We start from the raw sequence: 21,930 nt of genomic DNA on the forward strand, positions 1-21,930 counted from the left end.
CAAATATTTCAAAATAGATAAGAAACTATTAAAAAAGGATTTTTGAAGAGGCCTGGGCCTGGCCAAGAAAAAATTGTTTTTGTCCACCCAAGTTTTTTCAAGCTGGCGACGCCATTGGTCAGTAGTAACAAAATGAAATTGAAAAGTTGCTTTCATTATCTTTTTACCTTCTTTATCTAAAGGTCAAAGACTGAGTTTTAAAAATGGGCATTTCCATCAGTTTCCAATCCCCTAAAACTATACCTATACCAGATTATACCAGACTGTCATATAACACGGAGGATTTCTATCAAGTAAGAGCGAAAGTATGGACAATGACCAATGTTTTAAAGAATTCACGCAGAGTCTTACCGTAAGGCCATGAAGAAGCAAAGCTTTTCTTTTTTCTAATCAGTGTTCTAATGACCGAAGCGAATGCTGCTATGGTAGGAGGTTGTGTATAAAAATGGTGAGAAAGTTCTTTGAAATTAGGGATCCAGGATTGGAAGCTAAATCATTCACCGTATATCATCAAATTAGCCTCTTGAGGGCTTATATATTTTTAATGTTTTTTGGTGAGGGGTTGTTGGGGGGGGGGGGGCTTATAAAATTATAGTAGACATTAAAAAGACATAAATGAAAGACCTCGTATATCTTAGTAGGGAATTTCTCTATGAAAATTCAATTAATTCTTACCGAAAGTATGAATTTTTGTGGTAATTCAATAAAACGCCAAAGGCAACTTCAGATGGCAAAAATCAACAAATCGAGGGGGCCAATTCGAGGATTTACGGTAGTAGCGGGAGCATATACGGAGGGGGGGCTTATTGACAATTTGTCTTTTTCGAGGAGGGGGGCAATTCGAGGATTTACGGTATTAGGAGCTAATGATGAAAAACTTCACACGATAATTTTATTGCACAGAGCAACGGAGAACGATGGAACGAGGACACTTTGGCAGGCAGCGTTTGTCACCTTGCTACGTGGAGACAGCAACAACTACATTCCTACAACCAACAACAAAATGGATGGATTGATGGACGGAGCTACCGGTGTTCTCCTTGAAGTAATATCGATTGTCGAGTGAAATGTTTATCGAATAAGCATCTTGAAGTAACCTGGATACATTTTTTTCTGTATATAAAGTGCTCAGATTAACTGCAATGTCGATCGACTGGGGTTTAAACGCGATTTATTTTGGCCTAGATACATAAACATGGCCTAACACCATCACAAAACAGGACCATCCCCGAATTGATTAGATTTTGTCACTTATGTCTATTCTGGATCCGAATTTAAAGCAGTCAGAGAAAACTTTGATAACAGATACTCTGACCCTTCGAATCTCCATTCAAACGAGAGAAGGGAATACTATATCTTACAGCTATGAGTTGGTTTAATACGTCCGGGTTTTCAAACTTGGCGAAGTCCGCTATCTCACAAGCACAGAAGTCTATCGACAAAGTTCTGGATATTAAAGATGAGGATCCAACTGAAAGAAAGCAACAAAAACGAAGCGATAAACTGTCTGCCTTGCCGAAGTCGAGCAGTTATTCAGAAAGTTTGGTAACGAAATCAAAGAGCTCCAACGAATCATTGCCAGGTATGTTTCTTCGTTTTAATTTCGAGACAAGACATTACATCTCTAAGAATGAATTTGAATTCCTTGTTATACTATCTTGATATATTTTCATACACTTTTGGAATATTGTGGCTTGGGTGCCTGTCTAGAAGTGTTAATTTCATTTATAGTATGTTGAATTCCATATTTCATTACAGTATATAGCCACGATTTCCATATTTCATTTTATATAAAGATGGTCTAGAAGCCTTCTTCCTATAGGTTGCTGTAACCAACAAATATCTAAGAAGAACCTTTAATCTAGTGATTGATTTTCAAAATGTCTTACCATAAATGGCAAATTTACAAAACCAAACATTTAAAGCCAATAGTTATCTGTGACATAAAAATTAGAATTTAATCAGTTCCTTATAACATGTTACAGAAGTCATAAAATGATAGTAGAAAAATGAAAGCAAAACAAGATTGTCAATATTTTGTTTTTAGAATATTGCACATGACACCTTTTGCCTTTTGGTGGCAAATCCAATGAAAGAAAAAACTCCATCTTTCAATAAAAATTATGTAATATCCAATTCAAAATATTATCTCAATTCTTTTAATTTGATTGAAGTTTTTGTCAAGGAAATAAAGGTAGAAACAGGTTGGTCAGCAAAAGGTATAAATAGGTTATTCCTAAAGAATTTAGAGACAAAGATTTTAGCTCTTCATTTTTGAAAGTGTTAAAGATTTGGCAGACGAGGTGAAAGACGTGTAAGCTGAAAAGTGATCTGGCAGACGAGGCAATCCGCAGCATAATATCAGACTTGGATGTAACTCGATGTGTCAATATGAACAAGACGATGTTGGAAGCAATAACAGCTGTTAACTGTGGTACGTTTACTATATCGATTCATATTGCAAAATAGAAAAGAACAAAGAACCTTTGTAATTGCAATTATCAGCAGATGGCTGCATTTAGGTAACGGATCTCGTAGAACAAATTCCTCTTTACAACCATGAATTGTAGGAAAATAAAGTAGTGATCTTGTTGATAACTTATCGAGCTCCCAACCCCAAATATTGTTTTTTCTTCTTACTTTTCCTTCTTAATTAGAATCTATTTTGCAAAGAAAATTTGCGATGTAGTTAGCTGTCAACAAACTTGAATAAATACGAAGGTTTATACCTTTACCGATTGCCAGACAGTTCGCACTCTTGGATATTTCTGTTGCTTGACTTGTTTCTCGCTTTTAAAAGCTAAAAAAAAATTTGTGTTTATGAGAGACCTGGCAGTTACAATTTTGTTTATAAGGTTGTAGACAAACGATAGTCTAATGCATATTGTTTTCATGGGAGATATTTACAGGTAAAAGAATCCAAATAACATAAAATGATTACCAATTTTTTACTAATAACTTTGCTGTTTCATGTTTCCTTGATTAGACAATGTGGAAAAGTTTGGACCTTCTTTGTTTGTTTTTAGTAACAGAACCAACCCCGACTACCCCTGTGCAACCAACAACTGCAAAAACAGGTGACTCGACCAAGAGGAAGAATTCGAATGAACTCCTTGATCGGACGTCAGCAAAGGTTCCCTCTACAACCGAAAAGGTTTACACAAATGTTTATCCTGCAAGAGATGGTGAGTTGACATGACTACGAATCTAGACCTTTGCGCTGATTTTCAGGCTTAGTGCAACAGTTTCAGCGACACCAAAACTAAAAGACACTTGCCGGCCACTCACTCAGCAAAACTGGTTTAGGGATAATTTTCTACAATTTTTTTCAGTTACCCTAAAACTCTACTGAGATAATCTAAATAAACCTCCAGTACTAAGAATTTCAAGAAACATTTTTGAGTCTTCTTGTGTTAAACCTTCTTGTTTTGATATCTTGTTATTTACAGGATATGTTTTTGAACATCTAAAATTTGGTATTGGTTACGATAACGATCTACAGTCCAAGTTGAAAATTAGCATGCCTTCTAAGGGTATATGATTAGATTTGCTGCATTGTAAGTTCATCTTCATTTGAATATATTCACTTTGAGTAATGGCACTTGTCTAATTTGTAACCCCAGTAGTTGTAAACGCTTCTTCGAAAACCATGCAATAATTTGTAAAACTTGATTTTCCAGATTACGAAAACAAGACCCCGCTGCCACTAATAATTGGAGTCGCGATTGGCGGTGTCATTCTAGTTGTTGTCATCGTTTTGTTTGTCTATCTTTACAGAAGGCCTATTGTTCGAAGGTATGAATTCATTATCTATTTTGAAATTATTTGAAATTTTGTTTAAGAGAGGTTGTCTTAATACGAGGCTTGCTGGGTGCATCTTGTTTGATTACGTTACAGCAGCTATAGTAAACATAAGGCAACCTAGCAACTATCTTTACAGTAAGTGATGGTAAAGGGTTCTTTCGGAAAGCAGCATAGCATCCTCGATTATACAGGCATTCTAAAGATTCTAATGTGGCATAAGTCATCTTCAATCAAATATTAGCCATCTATAAGCGTCTGAATGTTATTACGCTTATTAACTGTAGTTTGACGGACTGTTTAAGCTGCTATAATGTTAGTATACTGTCGTTAATGTGAAGGGTGACGCAAAGGAGTTCAAAAAGTAACACATCAGTGAAAGAAAGGCTCATTTTGAAGATTTCGATCCCTATTCAGTATATTCAGTCCGATAATCAAATTGCTGTTGCTTTATTCAAAGTTTATTGACAAATTTTATAAAAAGCAAAGTAGGCATTGAACTTTTCCTTTCTCCTAGGGCCTCCACAATGTCCCTGCCCCGCAAGAAGAAGACAGAGAAAAGTAACGCAAGTAAAGATATACACTACAAAAAATCTCCTTTTAACGACTATTCTACGGACTATAATATTTAGAGAATAGCCTGGATATTTTTAAAGAAACTTCGTCATGTTGCTGGTCCATCAGATGGCGTTTCTGCAGTTCAAATGTTTGAGAAGAGTTGCTAGTGCTCTGGGCTCCGCTTCTGAACAGAATGGGATCTCCGGTTTTGAAGACTGTAGAGAATGCTTTATTTTAAGAGCTGATGCTATGGAGTAAAGGGGAGTTTTTTCTCTTCGACAAAGAAAAACATTGCAGAAGCTGAAGTCTGTAATATTTAGACATTAGATATTATGAATGCGGTCAAGCTATGGATACCGGACACTCGCTGGCCGCCCGCGTTCTTTGGCCCGGACATTTTTATGATATCTTTAGATTGCTATTTACCGAAAGGAACATCAACTGCCCGTGCGATTGTTTTATGGGAAATTGCATTTCGCTTAGATTATACAATTACAAAAAGGTGTTACTCATTTTAGAATTCGTAGAGGATGAATTGGCACATTTGTTTTGCTACTATATAAACTTAATTCACTCATATGAGGCCCAATTGATGGATAATATTTAATAAATCAAATAAATACGAAAATATAAGTAACATTTAATACAAAAATCAAAGCAATACCAAAATATAGAAAGTTTCTCTGTCAATGTCGCTGGGATATTGACAGAGTGATCAGGGTTAACCATCTCCTTTACCGTTGCCCGGGCATCCTAACTTGCATCAAATATTTTCAAGAGAGGCAAGCCTCGATGGCGGGATTAAACCGTAGCTAACTGGCGACGTCAAAAGGAGCCCAATTTAATTTGATGTGCGACGCATTACACACTCATTTCTTAGCCCCTGCCTTAGACCCCTGGAACCATTAACTATGAAAAATAAAAAAGGACCCTCAACTATTACATGATTCTCCCCCCCCCCCCCTCCAGAGCCATGCCTTGTCGCCAGTCACTACATGATTTGCTTTTCACCTCGCCTTTTAACCACTCAGTTAAAATCGGTATACAAGACACCTTCAAGATCGACCGTTGTACATAGATTGTATTGTTAGTTACAAACGTCTCGTTAGACTCTAAACCCATAAACATTTTTACGTTCGTACGTTTGCCTCCAGTTTTCGTGTCTTTAAGCTGCATTTAATTGTTTCAGATTTGCGCTGTGTCTTATTAAGAATATTAAATAGCAATTGTAAATTTTGATTCATTTGTCGTTTCTCTGCCTGTTACCGAAAGTCATAACTACAAATTCAGGATTCATGTCGGCTTATACTCTCAAATATATTTATAGACGAACATTTATGAAAAAATTGTTCGTGTCCACTTTTGCGACCTAAAAAGACAATGACGTTTTCTCAAACTTTGAAGATTATAGGAATATATGTTGATGGAATTTGAATGGGAAAAAACATGAAGTCGTAAGTTAGAGCTTTTACATTAAAAGGGACTGGCACTACGTCATGGGACTCCGACGTCGCTTTTGTTCAGTTACTTAAAACATTTCCGAATGGAAACAGTCCAGTGTGAGCTCTCTGTAAACAAATTACTTGGAACAAACACTGCAAAGGAACTGTTCAAAGATTTCTCATGTAAATGCAGCTTTAGATACAAGAAAGTAGTCCAAAATATAATTTGTCTAATTAGGTTCCTTTATTAGGAACTTCTTTTATTGGTTGATATACGTGTTGTCTTGAATTGAATTTTAAACAAACTTTTTGTGGTACAAAACTTAAAAATGGCTTTGAAAAGAAAAACATTTGAGCATTTCTTCTTTTCGTCTGATACTCTTCAGAGTATAAAACGTAAAAACATAGATTGAAAACTCTACGCTAGGAAATACATATCCCCAGTTATGGATCGAGCCATTTGTGAGTTGAATTTTACTATTTTCCTCAAAAAAAGGAGCTAGCTCATCACAGAAATTAACGACTGATGAATTTCAAACCAGGGAAAATTATGCCAAGAAAGATACACATAAATTTGAAAAACCTTTTATTTCAGTTTCTTTTTAAACCAAATTGACCGAAATGCATATTTAGTCAATTAATTGATACAACTGTGTAGCACTGTTGACATGGATATAGAATATAGGGTGGGTAGTGTATTACGAATATTGACTTTGCCTGTTATCATTTGTTCCTTGAGTGCCCATTGAGAGAGCCCAACTGTACAAATGAAATTTAGATAATTAACAGAATGGAAGCATTTCGTGTTCAATTCAAATTAACTACCATTAAGAAACGAAGTAAAAGATGTCATTGAAAGGAATCAGAATCTATAGCAGTGTGAGAGCCAGTTTACAGTGTATTTGTCATTAGCAGTAAAATCCAAAATGATTTTTGAGAGAACTATACTGCTTACAGCAGTTCTTGATTCGCCCATTCTTTTCTAGCCACTTGATAATGAGTACATGCTCGAAACGTCGTGTTTTTAACAATCGAACTATTATATTTTCATTCTGGTACTAAATTTATTTTCTAACTATATTACCGTTATTCTGGATGAAGTACCACACGCAACGTACATATTTAATTAAAGAAACCAGATGGTATAAAGGTTTTTGACCACCAGCCAGGAAACTTTAGATATTACGAATAAAGATGAAGTTGTCGAATTTTTCAACATATCAGAGAATAAGGATAAAAGTTAAGGTTGATAAGGGCCGTTGCCCATCTCGAAGTAAAGAAGAGACCAAGATATATGGAAGTGAAAACAGTTGAAGTAGCTAAAAACAGTTGAAGTAGAAGTAGCTGTTCCAAACTAGCAACAGCAGCAGCTTCCTCAGCAGACTGTTGGCGATATCGGTGTTGGTGTAATTTATGAAAGAATTAAAACAGAGATAAAATATTAGAGGGCTAAGGCAGCCACCTTGTAGAACCCCACGACGAACAAGTAATGCTGGAGTTTGAGAAATGTCTGCGATGAATGTCAGTGTGAAATCAGAATAAAGATTTTAAAGCCAAAGATTAAATTGCACTGAAAGGAACGTGTTATAGACAGGTTGTATTAATTGAAGTCTAAAAGTCTAAGAGAGCTGCTACCAAAGAGCACTAGATATTTTTAAAGTGAAGCTTCAGAAAGGCAAGTTTCGCAAGTATGAAGCAAAAATTTTTAATGAAACAGATTCAGGCGTTATATGCCAAAAGCTAGAGAGATAATTGATGGAATTATATTTGTGCATCAATCAGGGACGGATTTACCGGGGGTTGTAGGGTTGCGACAACCCCCACTTTTTGTGTTCTCCGGTAAATTTTGCTATGATTCGGTAAAAATGCATTATTTGGTAGTCAGTAGCAATGTATCTGAAGGTTAAAGACTGAGTTTTAAAAACTGGAATTTCCATCAGTTTCCAATCCCTTAAAACTATACCTATACCAGATTATACCAGACTGTCATATAACACGAAGGATTTCTATCAAGTAAGAGTGAAAGTATGGACCATGAGCAATGTTTTGAAGAATTCATGCAGAGTCTTACCGTAAGGCCATGAAGAAGCAAAGCTTTTATTATTTCTAATCAGTGTTCTGATGACCGAAGCGAATGCTGCTATGGTAGGAGGTTGTGTATAAAAATGGTGAGAAAGTTCTTTGAAATTAGGGATCGAGGATTGGAAGCTAAATCATTCACCGTATATCATCAAATTAGCCTCTTGGGGGCTTATCTGTTTTTAATTTTTTTGGGTGAGGGGTTGTTGGGGGGGGGGGCTTATACGAGGGGGCTTATAAAATTATAGTAGACATTAAGAAGACATAAATGAAAGACCTCGTATATCTCAGTAGGAATTTCTCTATGAAAATTTAATTAATTCTTACCGAAAGTATGAATTTTTGTGGTAATTCAATACAACGCCAAAGGCAACTTCAGATGGCAAAAATCAACAAATCGAGGGGGCCAATTCGAGGATTTACGGTAGTAGCTGGGGCATATACGGAGGGGGGGGGCCTTATTGATAATTTGTCTTTTTCGAGGAGGGGGGAAATTCGAGGATTTACGGTATCAGGAGCTAATGATGAAAAACTTCACACGATAATTTTATTGCACAGAGCAACGGAGAACGATGGAACGAGGACACTTTGGCAGGCAGCGTTTGTCACCTTGCTACGTGGAGACAGCAACAACTACATTCCTACAACCAACAACAAAATGGATGGATTGATGGACGGAGCTACCGGTGTTCTCCTTGAAGTAATATCGATTGTCGAATGAAATTTTTATCGAATAAGCATCTTGAAGTAACCTGGATACATTTTTTTCTGTATATAAAGTGCTCAGATGAACTGCAATGTCGATCGAGTGGGGTTTAAACGCGATTTATTTTGGCCTAGATACATAAACATGGCCTAACACCATCACAAAACAGGACCATCCCCGAATTGATTAGATTTTGTCACTTATGTCTATTCTGGATCCGAATTTAAAGCAGTCAGAGCAAACTTTGATAACAGATACTCTTACCCTTTGAATATCCATTCAAACGAGAGAAGGGAATACTATATCTTACAGCTATGAGTTGGTTTAATACGTCCGGGTTTTCAAACTTGGCGAAGTCCGCTATCTCACAAGCACAGAAGTCTATCGACAAAGTTCTGGATATTAAAGATGAGGATACAACTGAAAGAAAGCAGCCAAAACGAAGCGATAAACTATCTGCCTTGTCGAAGTCGAGCAGTTATTCAGAAAGTTTGGTAACGAAATCAAAGAGCTCCAACGAATCATTGCCAGGTATCTTTCTTCGTTTTAATTTCGAGACAAGACATTACATCTCTAAGAATGAATTTGAATTCCTTATTATACTATCTTGAAATATTTTCATACACTTTTGGAATATTGTGGCTTGGGTGCCTGTCTAGAAGTGTTAATTTCATTTATAGTATGTTGAATTCCATATTTCATTACAGTATATAGCCACGATTTCCATATTTCATTTTATATAAAGATGGTCTAGAAGCCTTCTTCCTATAGGTTGCTGTAACCAACAAATATCTAAGAAGAATCTTTAATCTAGTGATTGATTTTCAAAATGTCTTACCATAAATGGCAAATTTACAAAACCAAACATTTAAAGCCAATAGTTATCTATGACATAAAAATTAGAATTTAATCAGTTCCTTATTACATGTTACAGAAGTCATAAAATCATAGTAGAAAAATGAATGCAAAACAAGATTGTCAATATTTTGTTTTTAGAATATTTGCACATGACACCTTTTGCCTTTTGGTGGCAAATCAATTGAAAGAAAAAACTCCATCTTTCAATAAAAATTATGTAATATCCAATTCAAAATTTTATACTGAATTCTTTTAATTTGATTGAAGTTTTTATCAAGGTAAAAGAGGTAGAAACAGGTTGGTCAGCAAAAGGTGTAAATAGGTTATTCCTAAAGAATTTAGAGACAAAGATTTTAGCTCTTCATTTTTGAAAGTGTCAAAGATTTATTAGCCAAGAGGATCATTATTGTTTGATATCTCTGTCATATAGCCTAGTAATAACAATTGACAAAGGTTTGCAAGTTGTTTGGTATGTTTTTATTCAAAATATGTGCACATTGATTGGTATAACCCACTTGAAACCTAATTATGTGAACCAACCAAAGTAATTAGCGTGCCAAAATTAGATTTTTATACTGCTTGTACAGTCTTTGTAATATGAAAATAGGCCGCGTGCGGCATTTCGCACGCCTTGGTTACTTTGCGCGTGCGATGGCGTGCGATGCGAACCGCTTTTTATCGGTTGTTTCTCATCTCTGTTGTCAAGAACTGGGTGCTGCTTTAAGGAGACCTTTTATGTTATAAACTGAACGGAAACCAAGGTAATTGACGGAGAAACTGTTCTTGCTCTTTTTTAAAGATGTTAAATTTAATTAGTCACTTAAAGAAATCTGGATTGAAAAAAAATTATATTGCCCGTAGACCCTACTCTATTACCTAAATTCTATTACCCGTGAATATCTTAGCGGATATTCATAAAAAATATCTTACCGTTAGATCGGTATTTCTTTGGAATTGAGCTAACAATCAAATGAGAAGGATTGGGTAGAGAAATGACACAAACGTCGAAATGAACACACTTTCTTTGGGCACAAAAACAAGTTTAAAATAATTTAAAAATAAGTACAGTCACCGTCACTTTCTTCTTCATCAGAGCTTTCTTCAGCTTCCTCCTCCTTATCTAGCTTCGGTTTCTTCGATAAACTGTTGCAATTATCCAGCTTTCGCTTTCTGCTTTTCGAAAGATAGATCTCCGTTGCCCTTTTCAAAATATTCTCCCTTTCATCGTCAGTCCATATAATGTCATTGACTGCGATGCGAAGTCTCATCTCCATAACCCTGTATGACATTATCTGACAATAATATGCTGAGAATACTGAATGCTCTCTCTACCGATGAATTGGAGCCAGATATTGCAACCATTATCTTTGCCAGAATGCACAGGTTGGGGTACTCGTCTGCCCTGTAAGAAAGCGTATTTTTCCACAGCTTTCTTGCTTCAATCCTACAAGCATTATATTGTACGTATTTTTTGAATGACTTCCATTCCTTGAGAGCTTTCGAAACATCAAACTTCGTCTCGCTGAGGGGGGTTTTTGAAAATAGCTGCAAAGCAGTTATCTCTGGGAACCCGTAATCCTTGTTGTCGTTCCATTGCTTTTGATCAAACCACTTCATCGTACTAAATACTCCATCAGCATCATCGAAGTAGCATCATCCTTTTCCGACTTGAAACCGATAAAAATTCATTCTTTCCCCAACCAATGAATGTTGCCAGCTCCACTTTGTTTCTTTTCGCCATGATTACCGAAGAACAGAATAATCAATCGAACAGTGAAAACATCTCTTGGATCGAAAATTAAAATTGCCGGGTTTTGACAGTAAGCACCAGATATTGATTGCAGATTAATCCCCCTTGGGTCAACTGAGCGATCTTGTCGTATTAACTGTTAAGCGATCGTTTTGACGCTGTTGTTAAATCCCTTATGGGAATACTATAACAACACCTTGGCGACTTTGAGTTACTTTGAGTTGAGCAATTTTAAAATAATTTTGTGGCAAATTCTTTGTTTTGCGCGTGCGATAATTAGCACACCTTGGACAATTTGCGCGTGTGTGGAGGCGTGCGTGTGCGATCGCACGCCTCATATTACAAAGACTGCTTGTAGTCATTTTGCAAAAACTGTGTTCCTAACCCATGTTATTCTCAACTTAGCTTTTATTTTCCATGTCAGCCATTTCATCATTCTAGGGATTAAAGATTTATTCCCTCTGCAGAGGAACACTGTATATTGAACCTTCCTTCTATTACTCTTTAATCTGAATTAGGTAATGCTTTCTTTTAGTAAATAATGCTTTTTGATAACTTATTTCAGATTATACTGATTTGAGAAAGTAAAAATTTATAATATTACATTTTCCTATGATTACATTGGATGTGAAAGCATCAAGAGCTAAACAACTGATCAGACTTTACCCTTTATTTTCTAGATTTGAATGTTGAAAGGAAATCTAAAAAGTATGACAGTAAAGATCAAACAAGTGAAAAAACCCAAGAAGATGACCCATTTTTTGCTTCTTTTTTGGGAGGAAGCAAACAGTCAACTCCAAAAGCAAACAAAACTCCAAGCGTGAAGCTAAAGAGTCTACAGACTACCAAGGACAATGAGACAAAAACATCTGATTCAGTTAACATCTCTGATCAGTTTGTTGATGATTCTAAGACTAATGAAAATACTCCAAACTCTAAAGAAGCAATGAAGAATGAAGACAACTTAGCAGCTATAAGCATAAAAAGTAAAGATACACTGTGTGATGTAAATAATAAAAAGCATGAAGATTCTAGGGATTTGGATGCAACTGAAGGTTTGCAGATGTTGACATACACAAAAGAAGATCAAAATTCTAATAATAAAGAAAATACCACAGATAGAACCGATGATAGCAAAACGGAGTTGAATAAGCCCCAAGAACCTTCAACAGAACCAAATCTTAAAACTTCAGATTCAGATATTGATGTATCTGATGACTTAAAGCAAGATCTGTCAACAACATTTAATTTAGAAGAATCAGGTGTAGTTAAAAGTGATTTATCTCAGAATTCCCTGAATTTAGATAAAGATTTTGATAATGCATCAGATGATGGTGGAGAAAATGACTCTAAAGATGGCTGTAATTCAGTTATTGAAGCTTCAAGTGAACAGGAAATTGAGAAAAGTGATGGGGCAGACAATGAATCTAGGAATGACATAATTAACCCTGAATGTTCTACTTTAATGGAGCAAGGAATCAACATTGCAGACTCTGTGTTGGAACAAAATGATGACTTTGGCACTGGCAATACTGTTTCTACTGAAGAGAATGAAAATTCAAATGTAAGTAGTATTGCATTTGCAACAGATGAAACAGACAGCATTAAAAGCATAACTGAAGGTCAGGATGACAAATTTACTGTACTTGATGATCTTGATGTCAACAAGCCTGCAACTCCTGACATTGATAATCTGTTGACTAATAGCAGCATACAAATGAAGGAGAATCAAAACACAAAGCTATTAAGCCCGGTTTCTGCATCATGTAATTCAGCAGAGTCAAATGACGTTTCTAAGAAGCAGGCTGAAGAAGCAGAAATTTTTTTAAGACAAGATGTTGCCACAAAGCAAGATTTAAGTGAACCAGATTGTATTGAAACAAAGGAAATGGAAGGGGACCATGATAGCAAACTTGGCGCTTATGATGGAAAAGAAGACCAACCAAAGTCAGACTCAAATGAAGAAACTGCCTACCTTCAGCAGGTAACCTAAAAAACGATTTCTATAGAATATTAAAAGAAATCTGTGTACCTGAGAAATCTAATTCTAAAGTTTGGATATATTTCAGCATATGAATTTTTGAAAATACTGTTGGCATTGTTTGTTGGAAATGGCTTAGTCAGAAATGTAGAGCTTGGGGCTCATGGATGCTAAGACCTGTTGTAAATGCCAAGTAGTAGCTTATTTTTCCTTTTGCCATTGTTTTTTTGTGAAAAGTTTTTCGTGTAGGCCCTCCTTGGGCTTAATGGTGTTTCATCATTAAATATTCTGTTAATGATTTGTATTTGAAGGAAGTGAAAAGACTGAAGGAGCTTGTGGAAGCAAGAGAATCAAAAATGGTCACTCTCAGTAAGGAAAACATTGATCTTCAAGAGACTGTATCAATATTGAAAAAGTATGTCCCTTATATTTCACATAGAAAGTGAATAATATTTTCTCAAAGCATCTGATCTGTTGCTAGTCAGTAACAATGCAAAAAAAGCCCATAGCTATGCCAGTTGACACTATGTACTTCACTTTTTCCATAAGGCATCAAACTGTTATTTGGCAGATTGTGAAGCAATGCTTAGAACCATTAAAAAAGACTAGCTATTAAGGCACCCTTTCATACAAGAATACTTGTAAGGCACTAGAGGCAACATACAAGAATATGATGTATTTTGATGGTGCCTCTAGTGTTAAAACTTTTGTAGCCTCCAGTCTGCTTGCCAGGGTCTTTTAGACAATACAATTTAAGATTCCTAGTGAGATTCTTTCACAGTATGAATTATCAGAAGTTGAAAGATCTTTCGCAATTAGCATGAAAACTTTGCATATAATTTTTTTTATATTCACAATTTTATTAGGTTTTTTGTACCCTCTATATATCCAGAATTGACAATGCCGTAAAGCACACTTCTGGCATGAAACTATGACCATCTCAAGTTCTGTAGGGAATTTATGCCCAGAGACTTTGAGTATCATTCAAAATTTCCTCTAGTTGAGATCTTTAGTAGGTATTGAATTGGTGCTACTATATCATAACAAGTTTTATGAAGAGTGTTTTAATTTTTTGTAATTTTTGTTTTTGCCAGCCAATTAGAGCAAGCCGAACAGGCCACACAAGGGGATGACTCAATGATATTGGAAATGAGGGATGAATTTTCTAAAAGGATTGGAGAACTGAATACAAAACTGAATAAAACAACCAAGGTAAAATGTCCAGTGAATTTTTACATAATTTGCTTGATACTAGAAAGAATGCGATTATTACTTATTGCTTCGAGATCTAAGAATACACTGAAACAGTCTTAAGAACAGCCAGCAGGAGCAGGGACATAGCTTCTATTATGCAGGACACTCATGCAACTTGTATACATGGTTCAAGCTCGGTAGATAACTTTAAATTTATAGCTATCATCCTTGTAAGAAAAGTTAGTGCAGAATTATTTTCTCTATGATGTACGGAAAATCCTTTTATATAGTGATAGCTGAGGGATGTAATAATTATTCCTTAATTTTGAATAGTTTAAACATTTGACCGAGTACACTTGATGTATAACTAAAAAGTATATATCGATTTGGCTTTTTTGGACACCACAAGCATTATGCATCTGATTAAAATTTTTGTTCAAGTTGGTTTTAGGTCCCTGAAACACTTTATTCAACCAAGAATAGCTTGCCACTGACAATCACAAAAAAATAATCAGTTTCATTTGAGTACTTTTTTATTGTTAAACCACAGAGAGAATTGCCATAGGCCAAATAAAACCCTTATTGGCAAGATAATAAGGAACGTGAATTGAATATCTTGTTATAATCATGACAGTTAAAAAGAGACTGGTGCAACAAAGCTATCCACAGGTATTACATTGCAATTATCTTTCAAAACGAGAAATTGAACTTACCTGATACATTTTAGCTTACTTTTTGATGGAGACATGTCTTTGCAATCTAGGAAAGAAACGAATTGCAAAAGGAGCTTGAAGAGACAACTGAACGATTGACAAAAGAGTAAGAAAATCTGCTTATCATTTTAATCCAGCAATATACCTTTGATTTTTAGTGGTTAGTTTTGATAAGAACATATTGTCCAAGTTACTGTATGATTTGACGTGAAATTTATCTGGCTTTGCTATTCTTAGTGGCAACTGCAAAGTTTCGCTGTTTTGTGCAAATTCTCTTGCCAAAAGTTCCGCTGGAGTTGATCCTGAGAACCAACAAATTAAGTTTTTGCGCTTCTTCGGCGATTCCTCTTTCAAAAGAAATGTTCAAAGACCGAAAGCAAAGTAACTTACAGAAATCTCAATATATTCTGCCTTGTATTGGTATATATTTCATCAAAATGGTAGAGTAGAAACCTTAGTGGGTTAATCAGTACCCTTAAAGTCTTCCAAAGAATAGAAAATTTCATCTTCTTTGTTTTTTGTTGTTTTTGTTACTCTCAGTCACTGCTTGTTTTGGGCCGTTTTCTTGTTGACTGAAGGAGAGATATGCTTGATATCACCTCTTTAAGTATCATCTTGTAATTTGTCTAGTAACATATATTAACGTATCGATGTTTATTTAAGTAAATTTTTTTAAATTTTACCATAACCTCCTTGTCGTGTTATTGCGTGTAGCTGTATTAATTCTAATTGAAAAAATTGAAAAAGCCGTCGAAAATATTGATCCTGTTTGTCATTTCAAGATTCTTTTAATGTGCGAAGTTATGATTTTGATTTTTGGCCAACAAGAGTCAATGAATAAAATTAGACGTAGTCTCTGAATATGTTTAGAAAATTTTAGGGCTCTTGGACACCCTTCTAGGCTGCTCTACTTTAGTAGACACACATCATTTCAATCTTTGCGCTGGATACTGCATCCTGCGAATTAGGCCCGAGGCATGAAGGCTCGTATATTTGTCAAAAATATACCTTTATTAATATTGTTTGTAAATTGTTTGTAAACTGCAAATTAGGCCCGAGGCATGTGGGCTCGTATATTTGTCAACAATATACCTTTTTTGAATATTGTTTGTAAATTTTCATGAAGTTTTAATATTTTTTCTCTTCAAAAAGGCAAGAGCAGCTTATTCACGACTTCAGGGTGGCTTTGGAAGAAAAGGAAGAACAAATTGCTGGTCTCTTGGCTGAAGGTACTGTATGTCGTATTTATCATGGATCCGCAAGTCGAACGGATACCTGAGAAGGATGAATACTTTTATCGCATGAAAAACTGCAAGAAAATAGTTTGCCCTTTCGAATGGCTAATACAATTGTCTGTAAAAATAGTCACTCAGTAGCAATTTAGACTGTTTCTTGCATTCACTTAGGTTCGGACATAAAAAGCTATTCAAATGAACTTTGTTTCCTGTCACCCTGGCCTGCTTTTGAGCTTTGTGATGCTCATCAAGAACTGTTGTTACTTGAAAAATTAGGATATTGAAATGTTAGAATAATGTACGGCAATGTATCGACATGGGTAGGCGTTTTTTAAGTTTTTTCTAGCTCTACTTTAGTACTTGTAAATTGCTCATCTCATTTTTCAAGGTGAAGCGTTGTCCAAGCGAGAGCTAAAAAGCAATAATGCTGTCAAAAAATTGAAGCTGAAGGCAAAAGAATTGGAAAAGAAAGCTGACGCATTTGAGTGAGTAATGTTTTATGAAATTCTGTTTTTATCAATCTTCACGATTTTTAGAGATAAAACATAAAGAGAGTGCAATAAAAAAACTTTCGCAAAGGAACCCTAAAAAGTTCATAAAGGAATTAAGAGCTGTTGAAAAAGCTGTAGATTTTTAGAAAAGCTGTTATTATCTAGGCTGAAAAGGTACAAAATTGCTATTGAATTAATTGCAGGATCACGCTCTTTAATAGACTCGTTTTTAATCATTAAGATGAGTTTCGTTGTATCTTAATCATTTTTATGTATGTATGTATTTACTATGTATGTTTTATTATAATCTAGTTTATGTATATGTAGTATTATAGTTGTGTTATTAGTTATATTTAGATACATGTCATATTCCAGGGGGCAGTCATGTTATATTGCTCCTTGGGTTCCGTCCTTGTAATTTAGTTTAGTAGTTCGTACATACTGTTTTAGGTAATTTGCTGTTGTAAGTTTTTATACCGAATATATATATATATATATAAAATCATTTTTATTCATTAGAAAAGAAAATGAGGACAAGGAGAAGGAGTTGAAAAGTCTGAAAGAGACGCTGAGTGACAAGCTTGAGCAAGAGAAGACTTTACAAGGTAACTTTTGCTACGTAGTTTCATTGCCTTAGTAGCTGATCCTTGCCTCCTCATAAATTTATATCTTAGAATAATGTATAGATAAACTTCTAAAGCAGAACTTGAGCCGTTTTTGTGTTTAATTTGGTACAATGACCATCTCAGTGCATGCATGATTTGGCTTCCTATGCAAGCAAAAAGCAGAAAGTTGGTTTCAAAGCAGTCAATTTCCCGGAAACGTTTAATGCTAATGACTGCTGTTTAACCAGGGATGTTACCTATGAACGTGTGAATATGCTCAAGCTAAGGAGAGAAATTTTACCGGGAAAAAAACTGTTATTTTCCAGCTGATGTTTTTCACCACTTTCGGAGATAAGTGCTGTGAGTAACTTTGACAACAAGAAAAATGATTTTTAAGCGAACAGCTTAGGATGGTTTGTGCTTGGAAGCTAAGCGTTGTCCAAATGCGGAAAAATTATGCCAAAAGAGTATAACCCGGTGTTTTAAGTCATGCGCAAGAGGTTTTCAAATGAAAACAAGTTTTGTTAATCTAAAAATATATTAATGTCACATCATCTATGTGCAAGGTACTTATATCACCTGGAAATCGCAGTTTTGCTGCGAAACATAGTGCTAAGAGGACGGTAAAGATGAATTCATTTTAAAAGTTAAGTTAAAGTTGGTCCCATTGATGACCTACGATGAAGGGAAGTGGCTGCTAGTGAAGGCCAAGTGTAGAATTACTAGTGTAGAATTTCCAGTTCCTTTTCCAGCTGCGTTCAGCCTCCATCAAATTTTTTTTACTGGGTACCCATTTGCTAATGGATGAGCAGGAGGCGAGCCTCCAAATCATGCATCCTACCTTGAAGCATGACCTTTAACACTGCAACCAAGCTCTCTGGTCGCTTGCCATTTTTTGCCCTAATTCATAAATATACGAAACAAAGAAGGGACAGTCGAAAGAAAATATGTCTTTTTTTACTTCCGTTGTAAGATTGGCAAGTTTAGACAATTATTCTAAGATATTTGTTTTCCAGGATGTTTATTGGAATGGTTAGCTGTGAAAAAAGGACAATTATTGACTTATGTTTTGATTATATAATGACAAATAGCATTTCTTGTCACTTTTCTGTGGTATGTGGAATATGAAAATTACAGAAAAGTTGCCAATAAGGATAGATATTCTTCGAGACACTTAAACATAACTGCAACAATTTTAGGGAAGGACATGACGATATCGTAAAGCGGTTACCTTAAAACGTTTCTTCTTTTCCTTTTAAGATCAACTGAAAAAGTTGGAAATGATCACAGACCAACAGGAAGATGAAATTTCAAAATTAAAAGATCAGCTAGATGACGCAGAAGATAAAATGAAAGGAATGCAAACTACATTAGATTCTGGTTATCTGTACGTTTCGAGATTTAGATTCTCGAATTTTATCTAGACTTTAATTTCTTCGATGATACTTTGGTTTGCATATGAAAAGTCCTTAATAAATGTATTGAAAATTGCAAATCCTTCAACGATAGGCAATCGTGTACTATTAGTAAATAAGGTTAGACTTTTCTAAGTTCCGTATCAATTCAATGCAAACCAAAGCCGCTATCGATTAAAATGACTGAGATTTCAAACCTACAAGTTACCCATTATCACATACCGTTCAGCTTTTCTGTCTTCTATAACTGCTGAGTTTATTGATATTCATCGATCAGCTGTTTAGAGGATTTATGTTTGACAGTTGTGTGTTAAGTTTTCTATTAACTAGAAGTAATTGGTTCAGTGATCACTAATCGCCCATCCAATTAATCACCTATCATGATCACGTAAACCGTGATCAACTCTGATCACCATCAAAGCACAACTTTGTACCCTGATCATGGCTTGATTTATCATGTTGTATTAACTAGTTTTGCACTTCACTTCTTTTCCAGGGAGATCAACAGATTGAGTGTAGAGAAAGCCAACAGAGAATCAGAAATCGAGGTATTCCTCTCACTTTGATCTTAGGCTTGTGTGATATCGTTTATCGTTTGTATCGCTTGGGTTAAGATATGGGTTGTGACAAACTGAAACGAGACTACTTTGTATATTTTTAAAATTGAACGAAAGAGAGGGGAAAAAGGACAGAAATAGAGATATGTTAGCTGAACGAAATCTGATAAAACTGAATTTAAGCCTGTTTTCTTTATATTCCATATTATTGTGTGTCTTAAATGACCATGGTCTCATTTTTTAAAAAATTGTTTTTGATAAAAAATGTTAAAATGGCAGACATTTGAAAAGATCAGACATTTAGAAAGATACTTAAGCTTTTGTATGAAACTCTTCAGATTAAAAAATCAGAATTTTGATCGAAAATTCTAAGTAAAAAATTTATTTACCCAGTTTTGAATTAATTTTATATCTGCTTTTTTATACAAACTTTTTAATAAGAGAGTGGTATCTTTTCTTTTCATCTTTACAGGAAATAACTTTGTTAAAAAGTTCCAAAGAGGAACTAGAGAAGAAAATAATTGAAATCGAAAATGAAGCGAATTTAGAGAAACAGGAGAACCAAAATCAGGCAAGTACTTTGACTCTGGCTATGACCTGCAGCTCTTTTTAGCTACCAGTTTTGTTAGCACATTTGGGTTCGCATTTCCTCCAGTTTACAACCAACCTCTAATAAACACCCCTCCCTAATTAATGCCTCTAACAAACATCCAACTTGAGACCATTTTGTTGTTTGGATGCTTCTTGATATCGCTTTTGGATTGACTTTTCTTTGTATTGGCCTTAGCTCAGCTTTCCAATTCTCACTAAACCTTCTAGTAAAGTGCTAAGAATCCTTGTTTGCGGGTACTCTGATGTCTGTTTTTGCATTTATAATAACAATATATACAATAACGATAAAATCATGCTAATTAAAGATGTACTTTGGTCTCACTAAATGTCTGCAGTGCTTCATGTACTGATTACCAAATATGTTGTTCAATTTTAGATGGCAAGTTTGCGATTGATAATTACAAGAACTGAACAAGCGGCTGCCCGCCGTGAAGATCATCTGCAGCTTGAAATAAAAGATCTTCACCAGGTACATTGAGAAATACCGTTTTCATAGTGTTCTCTTAATCCGTGTATTTATTTTTGTTAGTTGAATTCATTCAATGGAAATAACTCTTTCGTTTCAGAAATCTACAACACTGCACTAATCTAATAGATAACCGCTCAATTTTCTTTGATATTGTCGTATTAGAGTCATATACAAATTCTTAAATTCTTCGTCTACGCTTAATGTTATTTAGAATCTCGGACTCTTGGTTGCATTTTAAATAATTTGAAGAAATTTCACTTTCAAAACTCTTAAAACTGAAAACTGGTCAATTTTTGAAACTTTTAATGAAAGGACAAAGCTGAAAGGCTCCTGCTCTCCTTCCAAACTTAGTAAATAACAGTTTTACCCATGATTAAGTTTCACACAAACTGTTGATCTTTTTCTCATGCCTAAATATTTCAATACCCTTGATTTTGTTGATGGAATCTTTTTTTGAATATTCTCCTTTATAACCTATGTTTGTTTGTGACTGCCTTAAAACCTGTGTTTATTTGCTTTTTAGTAGAATAACATACAGATGCATTTTCGTTAGACTTAGAGGTAATATTAGGATAAAATTAGAAGGAAAAACCTGTTTTAACATGACAGTACCATTTGTCTTGTAAATTTGCGACCTGCTTACATTTGTCTCTTAGGATGAGTTCTAGCTGACAAAAAGATGTTTGTGTATTTTAAAAAGTATTTTCCTCGTTACTGTGCCAGTGCTTGTTATATTCTGGTCATTTCACTCGCTAACCCATTTTTCGCAGAGAATAGAAGAAGCAGAACTACGTAACCAAGAGCTTTCCCAGAGTATCGCTACAGGTAACACGTTAATCAACCTCAGTGTTCGTATTTTCATCTTGATTCAGGCTGTCTTTTGTAGGAAGCTGTGTCGTGTAATGTCTTTGTTATTAGTGTACTTTTCACCCTTTCGTATTGAATGGCATTAAGAATTTCTTATGAACCATGGTCTCTTTGACTTTTAATGGGTTTAATATGACATTAAATATGACATGGCATGAAATATTGGGATATCCTAAGCAAAAAGTTTGTCAGATTTTTCATGTCGTCTCGCAAAGAGTATCTTTCATCGTCCAGGATTGTCTCTTGGTTGTCGGGTTGATATTTGGATTAACTTACGAACCCCACACAGATTTTACATCTTTAAAAATGGCTCTAAGGCATGATGGCAAAATGCAATCATATTGCAAAGGTTTGATGAGAACTGCAAATAAATTTTATTTTAGCTTCAAGACCACTTTTACGTCAAATCGAAAACCTTCAGAGTAGCCATCATAACCAGGCTGCTAATTGGGAGAAAATTGAGAAAAGCCTTAGTGAGAGACTGGGTAAGAATGAAATATCTGAAATTCTCTGCTGATTGTTGTGATGCATAATTTTTGCTCCAAACAGACTGTTTGAAAGTGTAAAAGGTGATGTTTTAAAGTCGTCTCAGCCCTC

General features: G+C 35.1%; 2 protein-coding genes across 3 annotated transcripts in view; both read left to right on the forward strand.

Annotated features, from left to right (window-relative positions):
• Positions 1-869: 869 nt before the first annotated feature.
• LOC135691955 (TATA element modulatory factor) overlaps positions 870-21,930 on the forward strand; it is a 31,344-nt gene continuing 10,283 nt past the window's right edge. Inside the window, exons 1-14 of one of the 2 annotated variants that reach the window (XM_089111988.1) lie at positions 870-1,582; positions 11,875-13,178; positions 13,487-13,590; positions 14,270-14,387; positions 15,133-15,188; positions 16,235-16,311; positions 16,706-16,802; positions 17,328-17,413; positions 18,674-18,800; positions 19,325-19,376; positions 19,858-19,956; positions 20,374-20,466; positions 21,237-21,291; positions 21,717-21,818. In XM_089111988.1, coding sequence (XP_088968114.1) covers positions 1,366-1,582; positions 11,875-13,178; positions 13,487-13,590; positions 14,270-14,387; positions 15,133-15,188; positions 16,235-16,311; positions 16,706-16,802; positions 17,328-17,413; positions 18,674-18,800; positions 19,325-19,376; positions 19,858-19,956; positions 20,374-20,466; positions 21,237-21,291; positions 21,717-21,818 — 2,587 coding nt within the window. In that variant the 5' untranslated portion in view covers positions 870-1,365. Of the gene's footprint in view, positions 1,583-8,477; positions 9,118-11,874; positions 13,179-13,486; positions 13,591-14,269; positions 14,388-15,132; positions 15,189-16,234; positions 16,312-16,705; positions 16,803-17,327; positions 17,414-18,673; positions 18,801-19,324; positions 19,377-19,857; positions 19,957-20,373; positions 20,467-21,236; positions 21,292-21,716; positions 21,819-21,930 lie in introns of those variants that run through there. The other variant, XM_065209965.2, reaches the window with a different exon arrangement.
• LOC148958595 (uncharacterized) lies at positions 2,282-5,276 on the forward strand. Its single transcript, XM_089111990.1, has 4 exons — positions 2,282-2,434; positions 3,027-3,185; positions 3,681-3,795; positions 4,319-5,276. Exons 1-4 carry the CDS (start codon positions 2,392-2,394, stop codon positions 4,431-4,433), a joined length of 432 nt encoding a protein of 143 aa, XP_088968116.1. The 5' UTR covers positions 2,282-2,391; the 3' UTR covers positions 4,434-5,276.

Source organism: Rhopilema esculentum, chromosome 13 (assembly GCF_057945365.1).
Source record: "Rhopilema esculentum isolate cy_ngs chromosome 13, ASM5794536v1, whole genome shotgun sequence".
In the NCBI taxonomy this organism is placed as follows: domain Eukaryota; kingdom Metazoa; phylum Cnidaria; class Scyphozoa; order Rhizostomeae; family Rhizostomatidae; genus Rhopilema; species Rhopilema esculentum.